The sequence below is a fragment of the Polypterus senegalus genome, chromosome 4 (assembly GCF_016835505.1).
Source record: "Polypterus senegalus isolate Bchr_013 chromosome 4, ASM1683550v1, whole genome shotgun sequence".
In the NCBI taxonomy this organism is placed as follows: domain Eukaryota; kingdom Metazoa; phylum Chordata; class Cladistia; order Polypteriformes; family Polypteridae; genus Polypterus; species Polypterus senegalus.
This window is the reverse complement of record NC_053157.1, coordinates 51,518,307-51,535,672: the sequence shown is the minus strand read 5'-3', so window position 1 is coordinate 51,535,672 and position 17,366 is coordinate 51,518,307. Positions and strand designations below refer to the sequence as shown.

Below are 17,366 nucleotides of genomic sequence, written 5' to 3'. Positions count from 1 at the left end.
TTATATCACATGTTTTTTGCAATGAAAACTCTGCGAAGGAGCTGGCTGTAGGCCAGAACACTATCCAATACTGCCACTACACAACACGCCTAATATAGTGCACTGCTATTTAATCATCGTTATACCTGACTAAGATAACACTTTCACAGTCCTTACTTTAGTGTAAGGATGTTTTATAAGAATGATGTACAGGGTATGCTTTGAAATTGAGGATTTAGAAAGACACAAATGATTTGGTGTGTCGTAAAACATGACTGACGTGTAACATAAAAGCAGCTAATAGTTATTGGTTGGTCACTGTAGCAGAACTGTAGAGATCCATTGGCTTTGACAGGAATGGGGACTTGTACTAAATCTGGACTGTTAGGTGCTGTGGTCATTAAGACCACAGTTATCTGAAAGAACATGTAAGAACCTCACTTGTCATAATGATTTGTGGTAGTACTGGCTTGCTTCAAGAAACTGTGTTTCTGGCACCTAGAATGTGCTACTTCTTGGCAATTATCAAAAAAGCTATGTGAAAGGGTTCTTCTTCACCAAGGACAGTATTCTGAAATCATCCAGCACAGATGGATTCTGCGGTTTTCCAGATCTTCTGATGCGGCTGAGTTCACCAGCGCGTTTCTTCTTTTTAAGAATATACCAAATGGTTGATTTGCCGACTCCTAGTGTCTCTGCTATCTCTCTAAAGGGTTTGTTTTATTTTCTCCTGTGTGTGGTTGGTCTGCAAGTCGGCAAACATCCGTCACGGATGCCCTCTCAGTTGCGAGAAGCAGAACATAGAATGTTACATAGTTAAATGTCAAATAATGCAAAAAGTACGCGACACTTGTTTCGCCCTATTTTGGGCTCATCGGGCATACACTCTCCATTGCACCCCTCATTGGCGATCGAACCTCGGACGTCAGACAAACGCACTTCGATTGTGACATTGTGAGAAAAAAATCCTCTTCCAATTCCACATCCAGCCCATACCCTCCCCAAACATTTTTTTTAAATCCAATCTCTAGTCTATGTAAATTGGAAGGCTAACTAGATCACAGCCGGAGGTTTGCAGTAGCTCGCGCGTTTGATCGTGCGTGCGGGATGACCAGTGTGTAAGAAGGAAAAAAGATCCCAGACTGGCCGCCCTGTATGTCAATCAAATGGCAAACGCCATAGGGAGCATATATGATTGACTAACGTTTAAAAACATTTTTTTGAATGCAACGTGATCAACCCGCACTACCCTTGCGATCTACCGGTTGATCGCGATCGACGCATTGGGCACCCCTGCAGTGTAACACATCCACTTTGCAAATGAAATTGGGTATTCAGCGTAACTTACTGCAGGGATTTTTTAGGAAACCGTTTGAGCTAATTGTAATTTAAAAGCCTGTGTACATTTATATGCATTTATATTTACCAATCAGAGCTTGGGCGGCACAACGGTAGCTCTGCTGCCAAAGGGGACCAGGGTTCACTTCTTAGGTCTTCCCTGTGTGGAGTCTCCCTATTCTCACCCTATCTGCAATAGGTTTATTCCCACTGTCTAAAGACATGCAGTTTTGGTGAATTGGTGATGCTAAATTGGCCCTAGTGTGGGTTTGTCCTATGATGAACTGGCGCCCTATCCAGGGTTTATTCCTGCCTTGCTAGCTGGGATTTGCTCCCGCTGACACCCCGACCACCAACGGTCTGGATAAAGCGATTTGGAATCAGAGTTCAAGTTCAAAATTGTATTTGTAATTTTAAGAATCTTTTAGTTTTCCAAAATCATTTTCTCCAGGACAGGGAAAGCCAGAGCCAATTTTCAATAGCAGTTCCCACTTAACTGAAAGGGTCGAAGGGTACAGGGCAAATATAGAATTCACAGAGCAAGTCAATGGTGACACAGAAAAAAGCTTGCTTGACTTAGAACATATCACGAACATAATGTCTCAACTCTTAATGCTTGTGCATGGTACCAGAGGTACATCTTTAAAATCAATATACATTTAGAAGTGATTTTACATTATTTTTTAGCTTAAACTTAAAAGGAATTCTGCACATATCTTTCTATATTACTTCTGAGTAAAAGGACAAGGTGACCATTCAAAAGATCGGACAGATCCGCCCAACTTCCTTGTATGCAAGGAGAACTGAACAAATATATTGTAATACTAAAAAATATGACATAAGAATATAGGTGTTGAAACTGATCTCGTTTATTTTGAAATGTAACAAAATAAAAAAATAAAAATAAAGTCTACAAAAATGTTTAAATTACGAAATGGGTGGGACGGTGATGACAGCTTCCCGGTCATATTGTGACCTCCAAGACTCAGAAGCTCCGCCTTCCCTCCATCTTCTTTACTCCCAGCCGGCTTGTGGAGGACACCTTGCTGCAGTTGATTCGTTAGTGTTCTTGGCAAAATGTTATCAGTTCGCGTCGCAGCAGCACTTGCTCGCACCCTGCCTCGGCACACCGGCATTGTAAGTTATTACAGTTGAATGGCTGTTCATTTGCAATTGCTTTTGGGTGCTAGTGATTGAATCACAGAAGTCGGGCTTGCAGAGCTTGACAAGATGTGGATCCCGCCATCTTGCACATTGGGCCTGTTTCTGTCTTTGGGTTAAACTTTACTTTTTTGTTTTTGTAACTTTTTGTGCTTCAATATGTATGATTTCATAGTTATTCGTTTTCGTTTTTGTTCCCTTAATGACACATCATAGGGCTCTAGCTCTGCTTTTAAGTGCAGGTTGTGGTGGATGTCCGCAATGTGAAGGTCAGGCCTGCCGAGCGTTCGTTAGGAACAGAATTGGTAGCTCGTTTTATTGTGATATGTAGGTGAATTGGAAAAATATTTGTATTTCTTTTTCCATTTGCTGACCTTTTTCCAGCAGTGTGGTTAGTATTTGGGTGAAGCTGTCAAGGTGATTTAGGGATCATGCTTGCTATAAGTATATTATTGTGCTGTAGAGTAGTTGTCACAGAGGCCACTGAAGGCTGTAAAAGGTGAGGTGCCTGCCCAAATTTACGTGTTACGGAGGCTCGCTGTTAAGCTACTGTCAACAAATTTTACGTGTTACGGAGGCTCGCTGTTAAGCTACTGTCAATCGTTTATTGCAGTTTTTCTTTGAATTTATCACGGGTGTTGAGGTTATAGTCCGATTATACTACTAGAAGTTATCTAAAGTGGATTTCAATGTCAAAAAGCAATTTTCAGTGGTTTTCTGTAGTGTTTTACGTTCTGTTAGTAGTTTTATAATGTTACAATTTTAAATCTGTTTGTCTTTGCCCTCCAGATCTCCAGAAATGCCCTTGCTGCAGCTTGTGTAAGTGCCAAAAACCTCCACACGTCAAGCTCATGGCTGCAAAAAACAGGTTCGTTGTTTCCTCCATTATTGAACTTGAATTATTCTGAATTCTTTTGTCCTTTTCAAAACCCAATTTAAACAAATACTATGGAACTTAAACATGAGCTTAAAGCTGTTGGATAATGATTGTGACAGTATCTAGACAGGTTAAATGTAAAATAATATTAAAGCCATTTTCTGTAGTCTGTCTGAATATTTCACAAGTAATACATTTAACAAATGCCCCTTAAGATTTTCTGTATTTTTTGTAAAATTAGTGTTTTGACAAGGCTAAATGGTGGTGTAGTAAACTGGGTAACTGGCCATTGTATGAGTATACCCTATAATGGCGTGGCAGTAGGTCCAGGGCTGGTTCCAGACAGGCTCCCTGTGGTGCTAGAATAGACATGGGAGTGTAGTGCAGGTTTGATAATGGAAAGTTTATACTAAGTCATTCAGCGCAACATTCCATCCATTTTCTGCCTCTTGTCTGGATCCAGGTTGCAGGGATAGCAGTCTAAACAAAGATGCCCAGATGTCCCTTTTTCCCCACTACCTCCTCCAGGTCCTTCGGGGATATTGAGGCATTCCCAGGTCAGCTAAAAAATCTCTCCAGTGGGTGTTTGGTCTGCCTCGAGGTCTCTTCCAGGTTGGAAATGCCTGAAACATCTCCCCAGGGAGGCTTCTTAATCAAATGGCCAAACCACCTTAACTGGCTTCTTTCAAATAAAATTTTGTGTCCCATACAAATTGTACGGTATGTATAATATATAGTAAAATGCTTAAAACTTTTAGGAAGAATATAAAGGGACAATAGTAATATGACTTTATAAATATTTAAAAATATTAAAATATGTGATGATAGGTAAACAATTCGAATATCTTTATGTAGGAGAATTGCCAATAGGACTTTATATAATACTAGACACTTTCCTTATACAACATGCAGGGTTGGGACTGGGGAATGGGCGGGCACTCCTCCCCAGTCTCTATGACTTGGAATTTAGGCCACCATTTACCTGACCTCGCCACAGAAAAGAGTCCGTTGTTCGCGTGGTGTAATGAATGCTTTTCAGTTGACTGCACCACACATCCTTGTGTCCTGCTCCATGCTGCTGTTTCTAAACCAGGCGATAATTTCTTTCAGAATACTCTCGATGGTGGATATGTTGAATTTCTTTATTTGGAAGAGCAGCCTGAAATCCCTGAGGTATTTGAGGTTGTAAAGATGTTATGGTTCGTGCCTTCGCCAAGGTGTATTTGTGCTTGGCCCAGGTCGGGTCTCTTTGATGTGGACTCTCCACCTAAGTGCTGTTAATACTGAGGGGGGTGGTCAGCTTGTTTATCTTGCGGACATTCGGGAGTAGACTGTTGTCCTGACACCAGTGTGACAGACTGTAAACTTCATCCAAGTAAACCTGTCAGTTGTTGCTAGATATCAGGCCTACCACAGCTGTGAAATTGGCAGACTTGACAATGATGCTCAAGTCGTGTGTAGAGAAATCGCAACAGTGGATTCAGAACACAGCCCTGTGGAGTGCCTGTTTTTAGAGTGTGGCCATCTACTCAAACCACCTGTGTCCTCCCTGTCCGTTAAAAACTCAGCTGCACAATGAAGTGCTCAGGTGCAGGTTCATGAGCTTGGTGGTGTTTAGAGGGATATATGGTGTTAAATGTACAGCTATATTCTATAAATAGCATTTGCACTATTTTCCAAGTGGACCAGTACTGAATGAAAGATCAAAGTAACAGCAATCTCTGTGAATCTACCTGAGTGATTCAAGAACTGTAATTGATCCAGTTCTTTTTGGTAGAAAGCAGCATATTTTGTTTTTGAGTAGCCTCTTGAAACACTTCATTGCTGTAGTCATTAGTGCGACAGAACTATAGTCATTTGGACAGGTAGAGGGACATAGTGGATCTTTTAAAGCATGTTGGTGCAACATACAGAGTTAAGGAAAAAATCACAGAGAACAGTGGTGTACACTAATCATATGATCTTGAAAATGTGTTCTGGAATGCTGTTTGGATTTGCTGCCTTCCATGCGTTCACTTCCCTGAAAGTTCTCCTTAAGTTGTCTTCTGATAAAGCGAGCACTGTTTCCTTATTGAGCTGCTCTCCAGATGTATTGTACTGCCGACTGGTCTTTGCAGCATTCACAATGAAGTGTGCATAAGAAGTTAGGATAGTTGTCAGCAGTCCACCATACTGTGAGTCTTTACTTTATAGTCTGCAGACCTGTCCACATGTGCCTAAGTTCAGACTATCTATATTGCTTTTTCACTCTTAATTATTGTTTAGCAGCTTTCACAAGTTTCTTTAGATTGGGAATATGGACGATTACAATGCCAGCTTGTACAGACACAAGGCCTGAGGTGAGTGCAGTGGTGTGAGCATTTAGTGCATCACAAATTGTGCTATTTAATTTAGGGGATTCAAGTATAACAAGTCACTGTTTCTGTAAACCCATTGATGTCACCATCCAAGATACCCCTGAATGCATCCCAGTCATCAGCACTTGGTGCTTTCTGGTCTTTGGTCTGTCCAAAGCAGCAAACTCATGATTGACTGGAGCTTTTTGCTTTAACTTTTGTATTTTGGCATAAGAAAGATGATGCATGGTCAGATGTGCCCAACAGAGGTCAGCGTCTGTGTTGTATGACTATCTTTTTTATATGGAATATAGCAGTGATCCAGTGTCCTGTCCCTGTGTGCCTCTATCTTTCAGTTTGCCCTATACCTCTGTTCTGTCCATACAGTAAATATGGGGGCGGTGTTGGGGGAGAGAGAGACTCCACAGGATGAATCGCATGATCTAGTACAGACTGAGTCAGCCATTTCTCTGTTAGATATTGCAGATATAACGACGTCCAAATGTCATGTTGGAACTTCTTTCTTCCTCTGTCTTCCAGCTTGTTCTCCAATGACTGGACATTTAGCTAGTAGAACAGTGGGCAGTGATGTTTGATGTAGGGCCCTATGGAATGCATTTTATTTTTTCATATTTTTTTTTACTCTAGGTAGTAAGAGCTACAACAAAACAAACAATTAAAAGGCACTTTACATTCCTTTTAATGAAACCGTACACTAGCACAACTGAACCTTAATTTGCAGTTCCATTCATCATGTAGGAACCCAGATGCTCCGTGATGCTTTATACTGAGACTGCAGTTGGACAGTGAGTGCCCTCCAGAGTTGCAAGAGCTGTTACTGGTTTGATGCATTCTCGATGAAGGTTAACTTCACATTTAGGGTCTAGGATATTTGTTACAGCCTGAGCTAACGTGTTCTTGGGCAGAGATCTTTTTGTAGAGGTGAATATGTTCAGCGAGGTACCCTGCTGATTCAAACCAGCTATTCCACCTGGTGTTTTTTGCCTCGGTGGGGGGGTGGGGTTCCTGGCGGGGAGGCTGGCTGGCTGGCTTCTTGAAGAAGGCAGACTTTACCCACATCACTGGTGATGCAGCCTCACTAAAGTATTTATAGTGCTGCCAGGTGTTTTCTTCTGTCATGACACAAGTAGGCTGAATGTACACTGTTAGGCCTAACCCCTTTTAGCTGGTTTTTGTAAAGTGACTGAAGGGCTGCCTTTGTAAAGGTGGAAAAGTTGCAGCTCTCTACAAAGATAACATCTGCCAAAAAGTACTGGTCTTTAGTACCTGTAATTATGTAAATTATTTCTAATGATTCTTAAAACTTAAATGTTTACAGATTGCAAACGTGCATCATTACATCTGTAGCTTCATCTACTGCATATCTTAAAATTAATTACAAAACAAAATAATCTGCAAGACACTAAATCTGGGAGTTAAACATGGGTTGTATCTTCGGAGAAGCATGTTCTTCCGATTCTTCAGTTACAGACTTGGGCAGATGTGGCCCTTGCATGCCTTGTCTATGCGAGGCAAAATATTTATTAAATCCAGAAACATCATTGTTAATTTTTAAAAGTGAACCCGTTAACAACCAGTGCCATTCACTAATAACATTTTTCTACAGGAAAGACTGTTAACTATAATTTCATGTACGATTAGAACTGCCTACTTAAAAGAATTACCATACAGCCAGATGTTTACGTATCACTATGTTGAACTATGTGGTCTCGGCTATCTGTGGTTTCATAAACTACAACATAAATTTTACTGCCACAAATCTTTTGAAGAACGGCGTCCATATGATGTTCAAAGACATGGGGCAAATGAGTTTGACATAGTCTGCACTCATTTTCTGGCAACGTGCCTCTTTGTTTACAATGCTTAATAAAGAGAGGACAGATATTCGTCATCTTTTCGAGCAGGATGTCTGACCATAAAGTCCTCCACAAACTGGTGTCTTGCATCTGACGATTTTGTTTCCTCTATTGTTACCTGAAAGGGAACACTTATTGATCTTAATTTCTCCTTGTTCTTGAGTTGGATTTTAGGTTGGATGTGGGCATTGCAAGTATCTTTTCATGTCTAGTCTATGGTAAGCTGGCAAAACTTGCAGAAAAGTTTTTGTCTAGATTTGTAAAAGTTGCCGGGATATTGTGGTGCCCTCAAATTTGTAGTTAAGCTCATGTTTCGTTTTTTCGATGTAGTTAGGGTATCTTAATACTGCTCGTGTCTACATTTTTGTCTTGTGCAGTTGGCTAATTGTGTGCCTTTCACGAGAAAACATACAGGAAACACGCACGCAAATAGAGGCATGACTGAATTTCTACAAAGAATTGCATTCACTTGAAAAACTGCAAACTAGAAAATAGTATCTGAATGATAGAACTACACATTATTCAATCGTTTAATTTATTGGGCAATTTTGTGACAGTCACCCCTCTGTCTCTAAATTCTGCACATTTCCATTTTTTAAATCTAAAATCCATTTTTATGAGTTAATTCTGTGATTCAGTCCGTGTTTTTTCCGCATCGCGGAAATCATAGGGCCCTATTGATGTGCTTGGGCTTTTACTTAGTTAAGTCAGCGAATGAGGAGTGTGTGGTATGTATCGTGTACGATATCTTAATTCTTGTTTTAACGATGTGCAAATTAAAATCAAGTATGGTACTCGTTTAGCAAAAAACAATCAAGCATGTATACTCACTGTCTCATGTAACCTAACAGGATAGATTATTACGCGTGCGCAAAGCAAGTACATAGGTGGAGTAGGTTATTGCTGCTGGTCGCAGAGGGGGGCAGGGTTAGGCTTTCAAACCCACCCATATAATGTTAACTGCATTTGCATAGTTAGATGTGGGCAGCTCAGAGTTTATTGCCCCATCCCACCCTGTTTCCTGCCTCAGGGATATTTGCTTGATCTGCTAAAGCATTTAATTTTCCCTGGGAAATGTTACAGGTTTGAGTTTTTTTTTTTTTTTTTTTAAAATGTATTTGTGCAATATATGACAGAACTTGTTTACAAATGCTATAGTTTTTTCTGTGAAGTATTTGACGGAACTTTGGAATTTTTAAACTGGAGTACAGTATGTTAGAATTTTTTTGTTTTTGCTTGTATGCTGCCCAATTCACCTTACAGCAGAGTAGATTGTTAGTCCAGACTGTAATGTTCATGCCCTGTAGTTCAATTATGATTAGTATTTTATTTCCTTTGGATTCCTATCTTGTTTACATTAAGTGTAAGCGTCGGTTTAAAATGATTTCATTGTAATAGTTTTGTTGGTCTTAGTGTAATTTTTTTGTGTAAATCCTGTAGGCTATTTTGAAATGGTTTGCTTATACTTGCATTGTTTGATCAAAGTAATACTTTGACTGGTAATTTTAGTGTTTTAAGTTATTTTACTTCAGTTTTAAGTAAATAACACCTGTTTTCCTTAATTCTTTGAGGGCTGTATATTTTGTTTTCATCAGCTGGCAGGAATGTGCAGCAGAGCAGCTGTCTTCATACAGATGCCGCCTGCCAGAGCTAAAGGCTGATCTGGTGAGAGAGCGAAGCGAATGTCCAAAGCAATAATGCTCAGTGGACGATTTGCGTATTCCTGAATGGGACTTTTGACTTACTGGGCTCCAATTCTGATGCAAGTGATTTGGAGATCGAAAATGAAAATGAGGCACCAGCATCAGCTGATTAGTCCCCAACTGATTGAAACAGGTGGATCCTCCTATCCAGATCCCTGTTGTGGTTTTCCCCATAAAGTTGGATCACAACCTCCTGTCGCCTTCTATTAAAGATGGAAACCACCCCACACCAGTTTGCCAATCCAGAGGCATTGTCCTTTACCTTCATGCTGTGTTACTGAGGCATCTCTACCTGACAGCCCAGCAACATCCAGTGCCTTTGGGAACTCTGAGCAAGTATTATCCATCCACAGGGCCTTGCAATTGAGAGGTTTAACTACCTTGTCTCCAGTAATGAATGAGTCCACTTTAGAGGATAGCAAGTCTGTGGCATTTGTAGGTCCTTGGTGTGTGTCTTTCACATTTTGACTATATTCCTAGGTGAGGTTATCCCTGCTTTAAACAGCATGATCAAAGCACTGCTACTGCTCCTGAGTCAGTGTGATATGTCCCTTAAATTATTCATACAAAGGTTTTATATATATATATATATATATATATATATATATATATATATATATATATATATATATATATATATATATATATATATATATATATATATATATATATATATATATATATATATATATATATATAGTTGTAATACTACTTTGCTAGCAAACACGCAGTTGACCTGGTTGTACAAATATTTAAGTCAAAACCTTAGTGTATACACATTAACAAAGGCGTTTGATTTTTCTGTGGCATGTTTACTGCAGAGAGCATTTTATAAGAACATAATGCATTATGCAGTCTTTGAAAGTATTTTTGCCATGCATATAATGAATATAAAATTCTGTTTAGGCACTGCTGAAGTGTCTTCCATTTTGGAGGAACGCATACTGGGAGCCAGTACTGGAGCTGATCTGGAGGAGACTGGGCGTGTGCTTTCCATTGGTGATGGTATTGCTAGAGTTTACGGCCTCAGAAATGTTCAAGCTGAAGAGATGGTGGAATTCTCCTCCGGGCTGAAGGTAAATATTGTAATGGTTATTAAAATCATGGTGTAGTTTAAATGTTCCATTAAAGTGGCTATTGGCATAAAAATGTATACTAACAGCATTTTTGTTTCTTATAATATTTCATATTTGTTCCAGAGGGGAAATTTAACAGTTTACAGAAGTACAAGCAAAAACAAAGTATTAACAAAAAAAATAAAATAGTAACTTCAAAGCCTTCACTAAAGACTGGTGATTGCATGATATCCAGATGGAATTGCATGGCTCTTTAGTTTTCACTATAATTGTGTTAATATTTGTGTAATGTAATTATTGGGTGTAACACTACTTGTACTCTCTGTAAGGGTATGTCCTTGAACTTGGAACCTGACAACGTTGGTGTTGTCGTATTTGGAAATGACAAGTTAATCAAGGAGGGAGATATTGTGAAGAGAACTGGAGCTATTGTAGACGTGCCAGTTGGAGAAGAGCTGCTGGGCCGTGTAGTGGATGCCCTTGGTAATGCTATTGATGGAAAGGTATGCATTTGTTTTGGTATCTTCTTCCTTACTGGCTGTTAATTGGAGGGCTGGGTGTTAGGCTAAAGTGTGTGTTTTGCTTGCCTTTTCTTAAGGATTAGAATACCAATATTTGTCTTGTGATAGGGTCCTCTTGGTGCAAAAACACGCAGAAGAGTTGGTCTTAAAGCTCCTGGTATCATTCCCCGTATTTCCGTACGAGAACCAATGCAGACTGGGATCAAGGCCGTTGACAGTCTGGTACCCATTGGTCGTGGACAGCGAGAGCTTATCATTGGAGATAGGCAGACTGGGTAAGACAAGGCATGCAACTAAAATTCATTTTCTTATATACATAAATATGCTAAATATTTTATATAGATGGAGAGAGAGAGAGAGTCTGTGTGTGTATATAGATATGATATAGATATACACATTATAGATATCTATCTCTTTTAAATAATTGTGGTGGGGTTCAAATTAACTTGCTTGTTGTGCTTTTAGTGTGGGGTATCTTATTGCCAGAAAATAGGAATTATCAGATTATTTCTGATAAGTGCAAGTAAAAGAGAGGTTTAAACAGGCTGAAACGTGATTATGACAGAAAAATGTTTAACAACTGTGGTTTCTTCATCAGAAAAACCGCTATTGCTATTGACACAATCATTAACCAGAAGAGATTTAATGATGGAACTGATGAAAAGAAGAAATTGTATTGCATCTATGTTGCCATTGGACAGAAGAGGTCTACAGTGGCACAGCTTGTGAAAAGGCTCACTGATGCAGGTGAGGTTAAGGTGATATGTACCATCTCTTTCATCCATTTTGTTGGATTTTTTTATACCAGTAGTAACAGGTTGATTTAGTATTCATTTTAAGACTCATTTACATTGTAAGCTATGTTTTATATGCTATAGATTGCTTTATTAACTTTGCTTTTAATTATTTGTAAATGTTTCCTGAGTTTTGAGTATGAATACACTGAGAATTTTGCTTATAAATGTATGTGTAAATTGTATTGTGGACAGCAGAATGGCTTTGCTTTGAAATGGAATGCACAGTGAAGAAATTAATTCCACCTCTGAAAAGATGTTTTAAGTGATACATGTATCTTGAAGGATGTTTTCCTTTAATTAAATTGGATCATCCAGGTATAATTAAGTAAATAGCTGGTCAATATATCTTAATATAATCATGGTGTGTGTGTATACAGTGCATCCGGAAAGTATTCACATCGCATCACTTTTTCCACACACATTGCATCACTTTTTCCACATTTTGTTATGTTACAGCCTTATTCCAAAATGGATTAAATTAATTTTTTCCCTCCAGGATTCTATACACTGCACCCCATAATGACAACGTGAAAAAAGTTTACTTGAGGTATTTGCAAATTTATTTAAAAAAAAAAAAAAATTAATTGAGAAAGCACATGTACATAAGTATTCACAGCCTTTGCCATGAAGCTCAAAATTGAGCTCAGTTGAATCCTGTTTCCCCTGATCATCCTTGAGATGTTTCTGCAGCTTAATTGGAGTCCACCTGTGGTAAATTCAGCTGATTGGACTTGATTTGGAAAGGTACACACCTGTCTATATAAGGTCCCACAGTTGACAGTTCATGTCACAGCACAAACCAAGCGTGAAGTCAAAGGAATTGTCTGTAGACCTCCAAGACAGGATTGTCTCGAGGCACAAATCTGGGGAAGGTTACAGAAAAATTTCTGCTGCTTTGAAGGTCCCAATGAGCACAGGGGCCTCCATCATCCGTAAGTGGAAGAAGTTCGAAACCACCAGGACTCTTCCTTGAGCTGGCCGGCCAACTAAACTGAGCGATCGGGGGAGAAGGGCCTTAGTCAGGGAGGTAACCAAGAACCCGATGGTCACTCTATCAGAGGTCCTCTGTGTAGAGAGGAGAACCTTCCAGAAGGACAGCCATCTCTGCAGCAATCCACCAATCAGGCCTGTATGGTAGAGTGGCCAGACAGAAGCCACTCCTTAGTAAAAGGCACATGGCAGCCTGCCTGGAGTTTGCCAAAAGGCACCTGAAGGACTCTCGGACCATGAGAAACAAAATTCTCTGGTCTGATGAGACAAAGATTGAACACTTTGGTGTGAATGCCAGGCGTCACGTTTGGAGGAAACCAGGCACCTCTTATCACCAGGCCAATACCATCCCTACAATGAAGCATGGTGGTGGGAGCATCATGCTGTTGGGATGTATTTCAGTGGCAGGAACTGGGAGACTAGTCAAGGGTAAAGGGAAAGATGACTACAGCAATGTACAGAGGCATCCTGGATGAAAACCTGCTCCAGAGCACTCTTGACCTCAGACTGGTGCAACAGTTTATCTTTCAGCTGGACAATGACCCTAAGCACACAGCCAAGATATGAAAGGAATGGCTTCAGGACAACTCTGTGAATGTCCTTGAGTGGCTCAGCCAGAGCCCAGACTTGAATCTGATTGAACATCTCTGGAGAGATCTTAAAATGGCTGTGCACCGACGCTTCCCATCCAACCTGATGGAGCTTGAGAGGTGCTGCAAAGAGGAATGGGCGAAACTGGCCAAGGATAGGTGTGCCAAGCTTGTGGCATCATATTCAAAAAGACTTGAGGCTTTAATTGCTGCCAAATGTGCATCGACAAAGTATTGAGCAAAGGCTGTGAATACTTATGTACATGTGATTTCTCAGTTTTTTTTTAATAAATTTGCAAAAACCTCAAACTTTTTTCACGTTGTCATTATGGGGTGTTGTGTGTAGAATTCTGAGGAAAAAAATTCCATTTTGGAATAAGGATGTAACATAACAAAATGTGAAAAAAGTGATGTTCTGTGACTGAAAAAAAAAAAAAAAATGTCCGTCTGTCTGACTGACTGACTTTGGTTAGTGTATATAAATTTTTTTTTTTTTTAACTTTAAGATGGGGTAGGTGTTGAAAATCTGCATGTCTGTCCAGTGATCTGTCAATTGTAAGTGAGCAGGGGAGTCTCCTTGTCTGGAGCTGTAGATGTACTGGTCCCTTGGCTGTTTTTTTTTTTTTCTCCTCCGTTTAACTGATGTTTCAAACACTGCTTCACACAGCTTGCCTGGGGTCAGTGGCAACTTCATCTGCCACACTTAACCTCCAAACCCAACATCTCCTTGAGCCTGAAACTTTCCTGGCTGTCTTCCAAAGCCTTCCACCCGTTTGCCTGTGTGTTAAGGGGTGTCAAAGTAGTATCTCTGAATTTTAACATTCTCGGTGGTCTTCCGCCCCTAACTCTCATGAACTTGAAAAGGTTGCTGTTGATTTTTGCTACAAAATAAATGTATTATGATACTTTTTGAATCCGTATGGTTAATGCTGTATTTGGTATCTCGAAGAGGTGTAGCATGATTCGCCTTAGAAGTACACAGGGAAGAGTTTTTCACAAAGTGCTTGTATGCTTTCCTTAGTGATTGAGTTTTTTTTGTTTCCATATTTTTCCAGATGCAATGAAATACACAATTGTGGTTTCTGCTACTGCTTCTGATGCAGCTCCTTTACAATATCTGGCACCCTATTCTGGCTGTTCTATGGGAGAATATTTCAGAGACAATGGAAAACATGCTCTTATCATTTATGATGATTTGTCCAAGCAGGTCAGTGGTTACAGTGAAGCATGTTTTTGCATTCCTTTCCTACAGGTCAATTATTAACATCTTGTTTTAATAAACTGAAAGAAGATTCTATGTTTCAGAAAAACTTGGCTTTATTTTCTTTAAACATTTTTTCTTTTTGAATAGTCCCATTACAAATCCTACTGCTGTAAAGTAAATATTTTGCTAAATATTTTATAATAATATTTATAGTGCCATTGAAAGAACTGTATGAAAAGCTTTAGGTGTCTAAGTTTGATGTGAAAAGCATAACGTTTGGTTTTATTTTGATTATAGTGTGTGTTTTTTAAATTGTTCAGGTTATCCATTTGAGCATTTTTCAATTGTGTAAGATGAAAACTTTTGATTTTTACAGGCTGTTGCCTATCGTCAGATGTCTCTCTTGCTCCGTCGTCCACCTGGTCGTGAAGCCTACCCTGGTGATGTGTTCTACCTGCACTCTCGTCTGCTTGAGAGAGCTGCCAAGATGAATGACAATTTTGGTGGTGGATCCCTCACTGCTCTGCCTGTGATTGAAACCCAGGCTGGTGATGTGTCAGCCTACATTCCAACTAATGTCATCTCTATCACCGATGGGCAGGTTAATGTTTCTTATTAAACTTAATACTTCACATTCTGATTTTGTATGTGGCACCATAGTTACCAGATTGGATATTGTCACACACACAATTGGGCTATATTTAAATCAGTTTAATATGGATGGAAAAGGCTTGGATACATTGAGTTTTGGGATGTTTACATTTATTGGCTTTTACAAAAAACAAAAAAAAGGAAAGGTTAAAATGTGGTTTCACAATTCATTCAACTAGTGACCTGTTATTCACAGCTAATTATTGATAAAATAAGGCATTGCTGTATGGTCAACCAATTATGGCTGATAAAACAGTCCAAAATATACAATAAGAATAGTTTCTTGAAGATGTGTAATGAGGTATAATGTGACATGCTCCCTCTGCTTAACTGATGGCAGCATCTGCTAAGTAGTTCTGTGTGTTAATGGAGAAGAGATGTATCCTAATATTCATCCCGTTTCCAGACAGTTAACAAAATGCGAAACATTTGTACTAAGCAGTTGAAGACTTTCAATTCATTAGCAGAGTATATCATGTTAGGTTTACTTGCATGAGCATTAAATATGTTATTCATAAAAGGGACGTAATATTTTTGCATGCTTTACTTGACATTTTAACACCAACCTGGAAAATTTCCATCTTGACTTTCCTGAGATGAGTGGCCTGCCATTTTTCACACGTGCTCTTTACCTGGGAATTTATTAATTTTCAAAGTGGATGAAGTAGGTAGCTCCCTGCTCTTGAAAATGCTAGGCATATTATAACCCTGAGCTCTTATGGTATAAAGCAGTTTTATTGAAAACATTTAACTGTCTTGTTTTAATATAGTTTGTTTGCTTGTTCTTGGTATTTAAAATAATAGATGTATGGTGCATTTTAAAATTATTTATTACTGTCTACAGATTTTCTTGGAAACTGAGCTGTTCTACAAAGGTATCCGCCCTGCCATCAATGTTGGCCTTTCTGTGTCTCGAGTGGGGTCAGCTGCTCAAACAAGAGCTATGAAGCAGGTTTGTTGGGGGGGGCAATGAGGGAATAACACTCAAATAAAAGTAACCTTATAACCAAAATTATAATTTGTAAATAGGGTTCTTGAGTAGTTCTTTGTATTCTTTTAAGGTTGCTGGTACCATGAAGCTGGAGTTGGCCCAGTACCGTGAGGTAGCTGCTTTTGCCCAGTTTGGTTCTGATTTGGATGCCGCTACCCAGCAGCTGCTCAATCGTGGTGTACGACTAACAGAGTTGCTGAAGCAGGGACAGTACTGTAAGTGACTAAACTGACATGGTTTGGCATTTACTTTTTTAAAATAACGGATCAAATAATATATTTTGTTTTTGTTAATTCTTATAACCCTTCTCTTAGGTCCAATGGCAATTGAGGAACAAGTAGCTGTAATCTATGCTGGTGTCCGAGGTCACCTTGACAAACTAGAGCCCAGTAAAATTACTAAATTTGAAAGTGCTTTTCTGCAACATGTCATCAGTCAGCACCAACAACTTCTGGCAACAATCAGGTATTGTAATCTTGAAACCGTATGCATGTTCAGTTCCTGCAGTCTCTTTAGTGTGTCCATTTTGTAGTGTCAGAGTACTGTTTATTGGGAAGTTCTCATAATGAGTTTTTTGTGGTTCATTTTTCTCCTCCTCTTCCTCATTGTCTTTAATCTTGTACTCTCCTGACCTCAAGCTGCCCTGCTTAAAATTAAATTTGATGAAACCAATACCAAATGATTCTCTTAACACTTTTGAATATTGTAGACAAGATATGGTTTGTTCATTTAATGTTAATCTGGTAAACTAATTTTTTTTTTAAACCTCTCTTACAGGGCTGATGGTAAAATATCTGAGCAGGCAGAGGCTAAATTGAAAGAAATTGTCCTGAATTTCCTGTCTACCTTTGAAGCATAATGACATCTTCCTATTGGTATTCTGTCTGTCAGTTTCTGCTTAATATTGGTTTATGTGAACGTTATTGAAAATAAGCGTCCCTCATTGTACAGGTTATTTCTCTTTATGAGAATAAAGGGATTCCAATATGGTTTGTGGAGTATGTGGTGCTTTATTTATCTTTTAATAAATTAAAGAATGCATAATATTATAGCCACACTTTAGCTTGTTCATCTTACTGGAAATGATTCTTGTATTTGCTCTACTGTATTGAATTCAAGTTAGTTCCTCAAAGTAATCATGAAGTAAGTCTTTCTGGATTTTCTTATATAAAAAATTCTAAAAATGGAAGTGTGTGTGTGTGTGTGGCCCAGGATGTGCGAGGCTAAAGCGTGAAGCTCCAAGAGCAGGCAAGGTGGCCCCAATTTAACGAGTCG

At 39.1% G+C, this 17,366-nt stretch overlaps 1 protein-coding gene across 1 annotated transcript; it reads left to right on the top strand.

Annotated features, from left to right (window-relative positions):
- The first annotated feature begins 2,308 nt into the window (after positions 1-2,308).
- Positions 2,309-17,081, top strand: atp5fa1 (ATP synthase F1 subunit alpha). Its single transcript, XM_039750612.1, has 12 exons — positions 2,309-2,454; positions 3,268-3,346; positions 10,178-10,347; positions 10,677-10,850; positions 10,977-11,143; positions 11,467-11,615; positions 14,301-14,452; positions 14,826-15,050; positions 15,945-16,052; positions 16,162-16,306; positions 16,406-16,556; positions 16,869-17,081. The coding sequence occupies exons 1-12, from the start codon at positions 2,395-2,397 to the stop codon at positions 16,948-16,950; spliced, it is 1,662 nt and encodes a 553-aa protein (XP_039606546.1). The 5' UTR covers positions 2,309-2,394; the 3' UTR covers positions 16,951-17,081.
- The last annotated feature ends 285 nt before the right edge of the window (positions 17,082-17,366 follow it).

Coding starts and splice junctions, on each gene's coding strand:
- atp5fa1 (XM_039750612.1), top strand. CDS start 2,395: ATGTTATCAGTTCGCGTCGCAGCAGCACTTGCTCGCACCCTGCCTCGG. Junction 10,851..10,976: donor GTAATGCTATTGATGGAAAG/GTATGCATTTGT, acceptor GTCTTGTGATAG/GGTCCTCTTGGTGCAAAAAC. Junction 15,051..15,944: donor TCTCTATCACCGATGGGCAG/GTTAATGTTTCT, acceptor TACTGTCTACAG/ATTTTCTTGGAAACTGAGCT.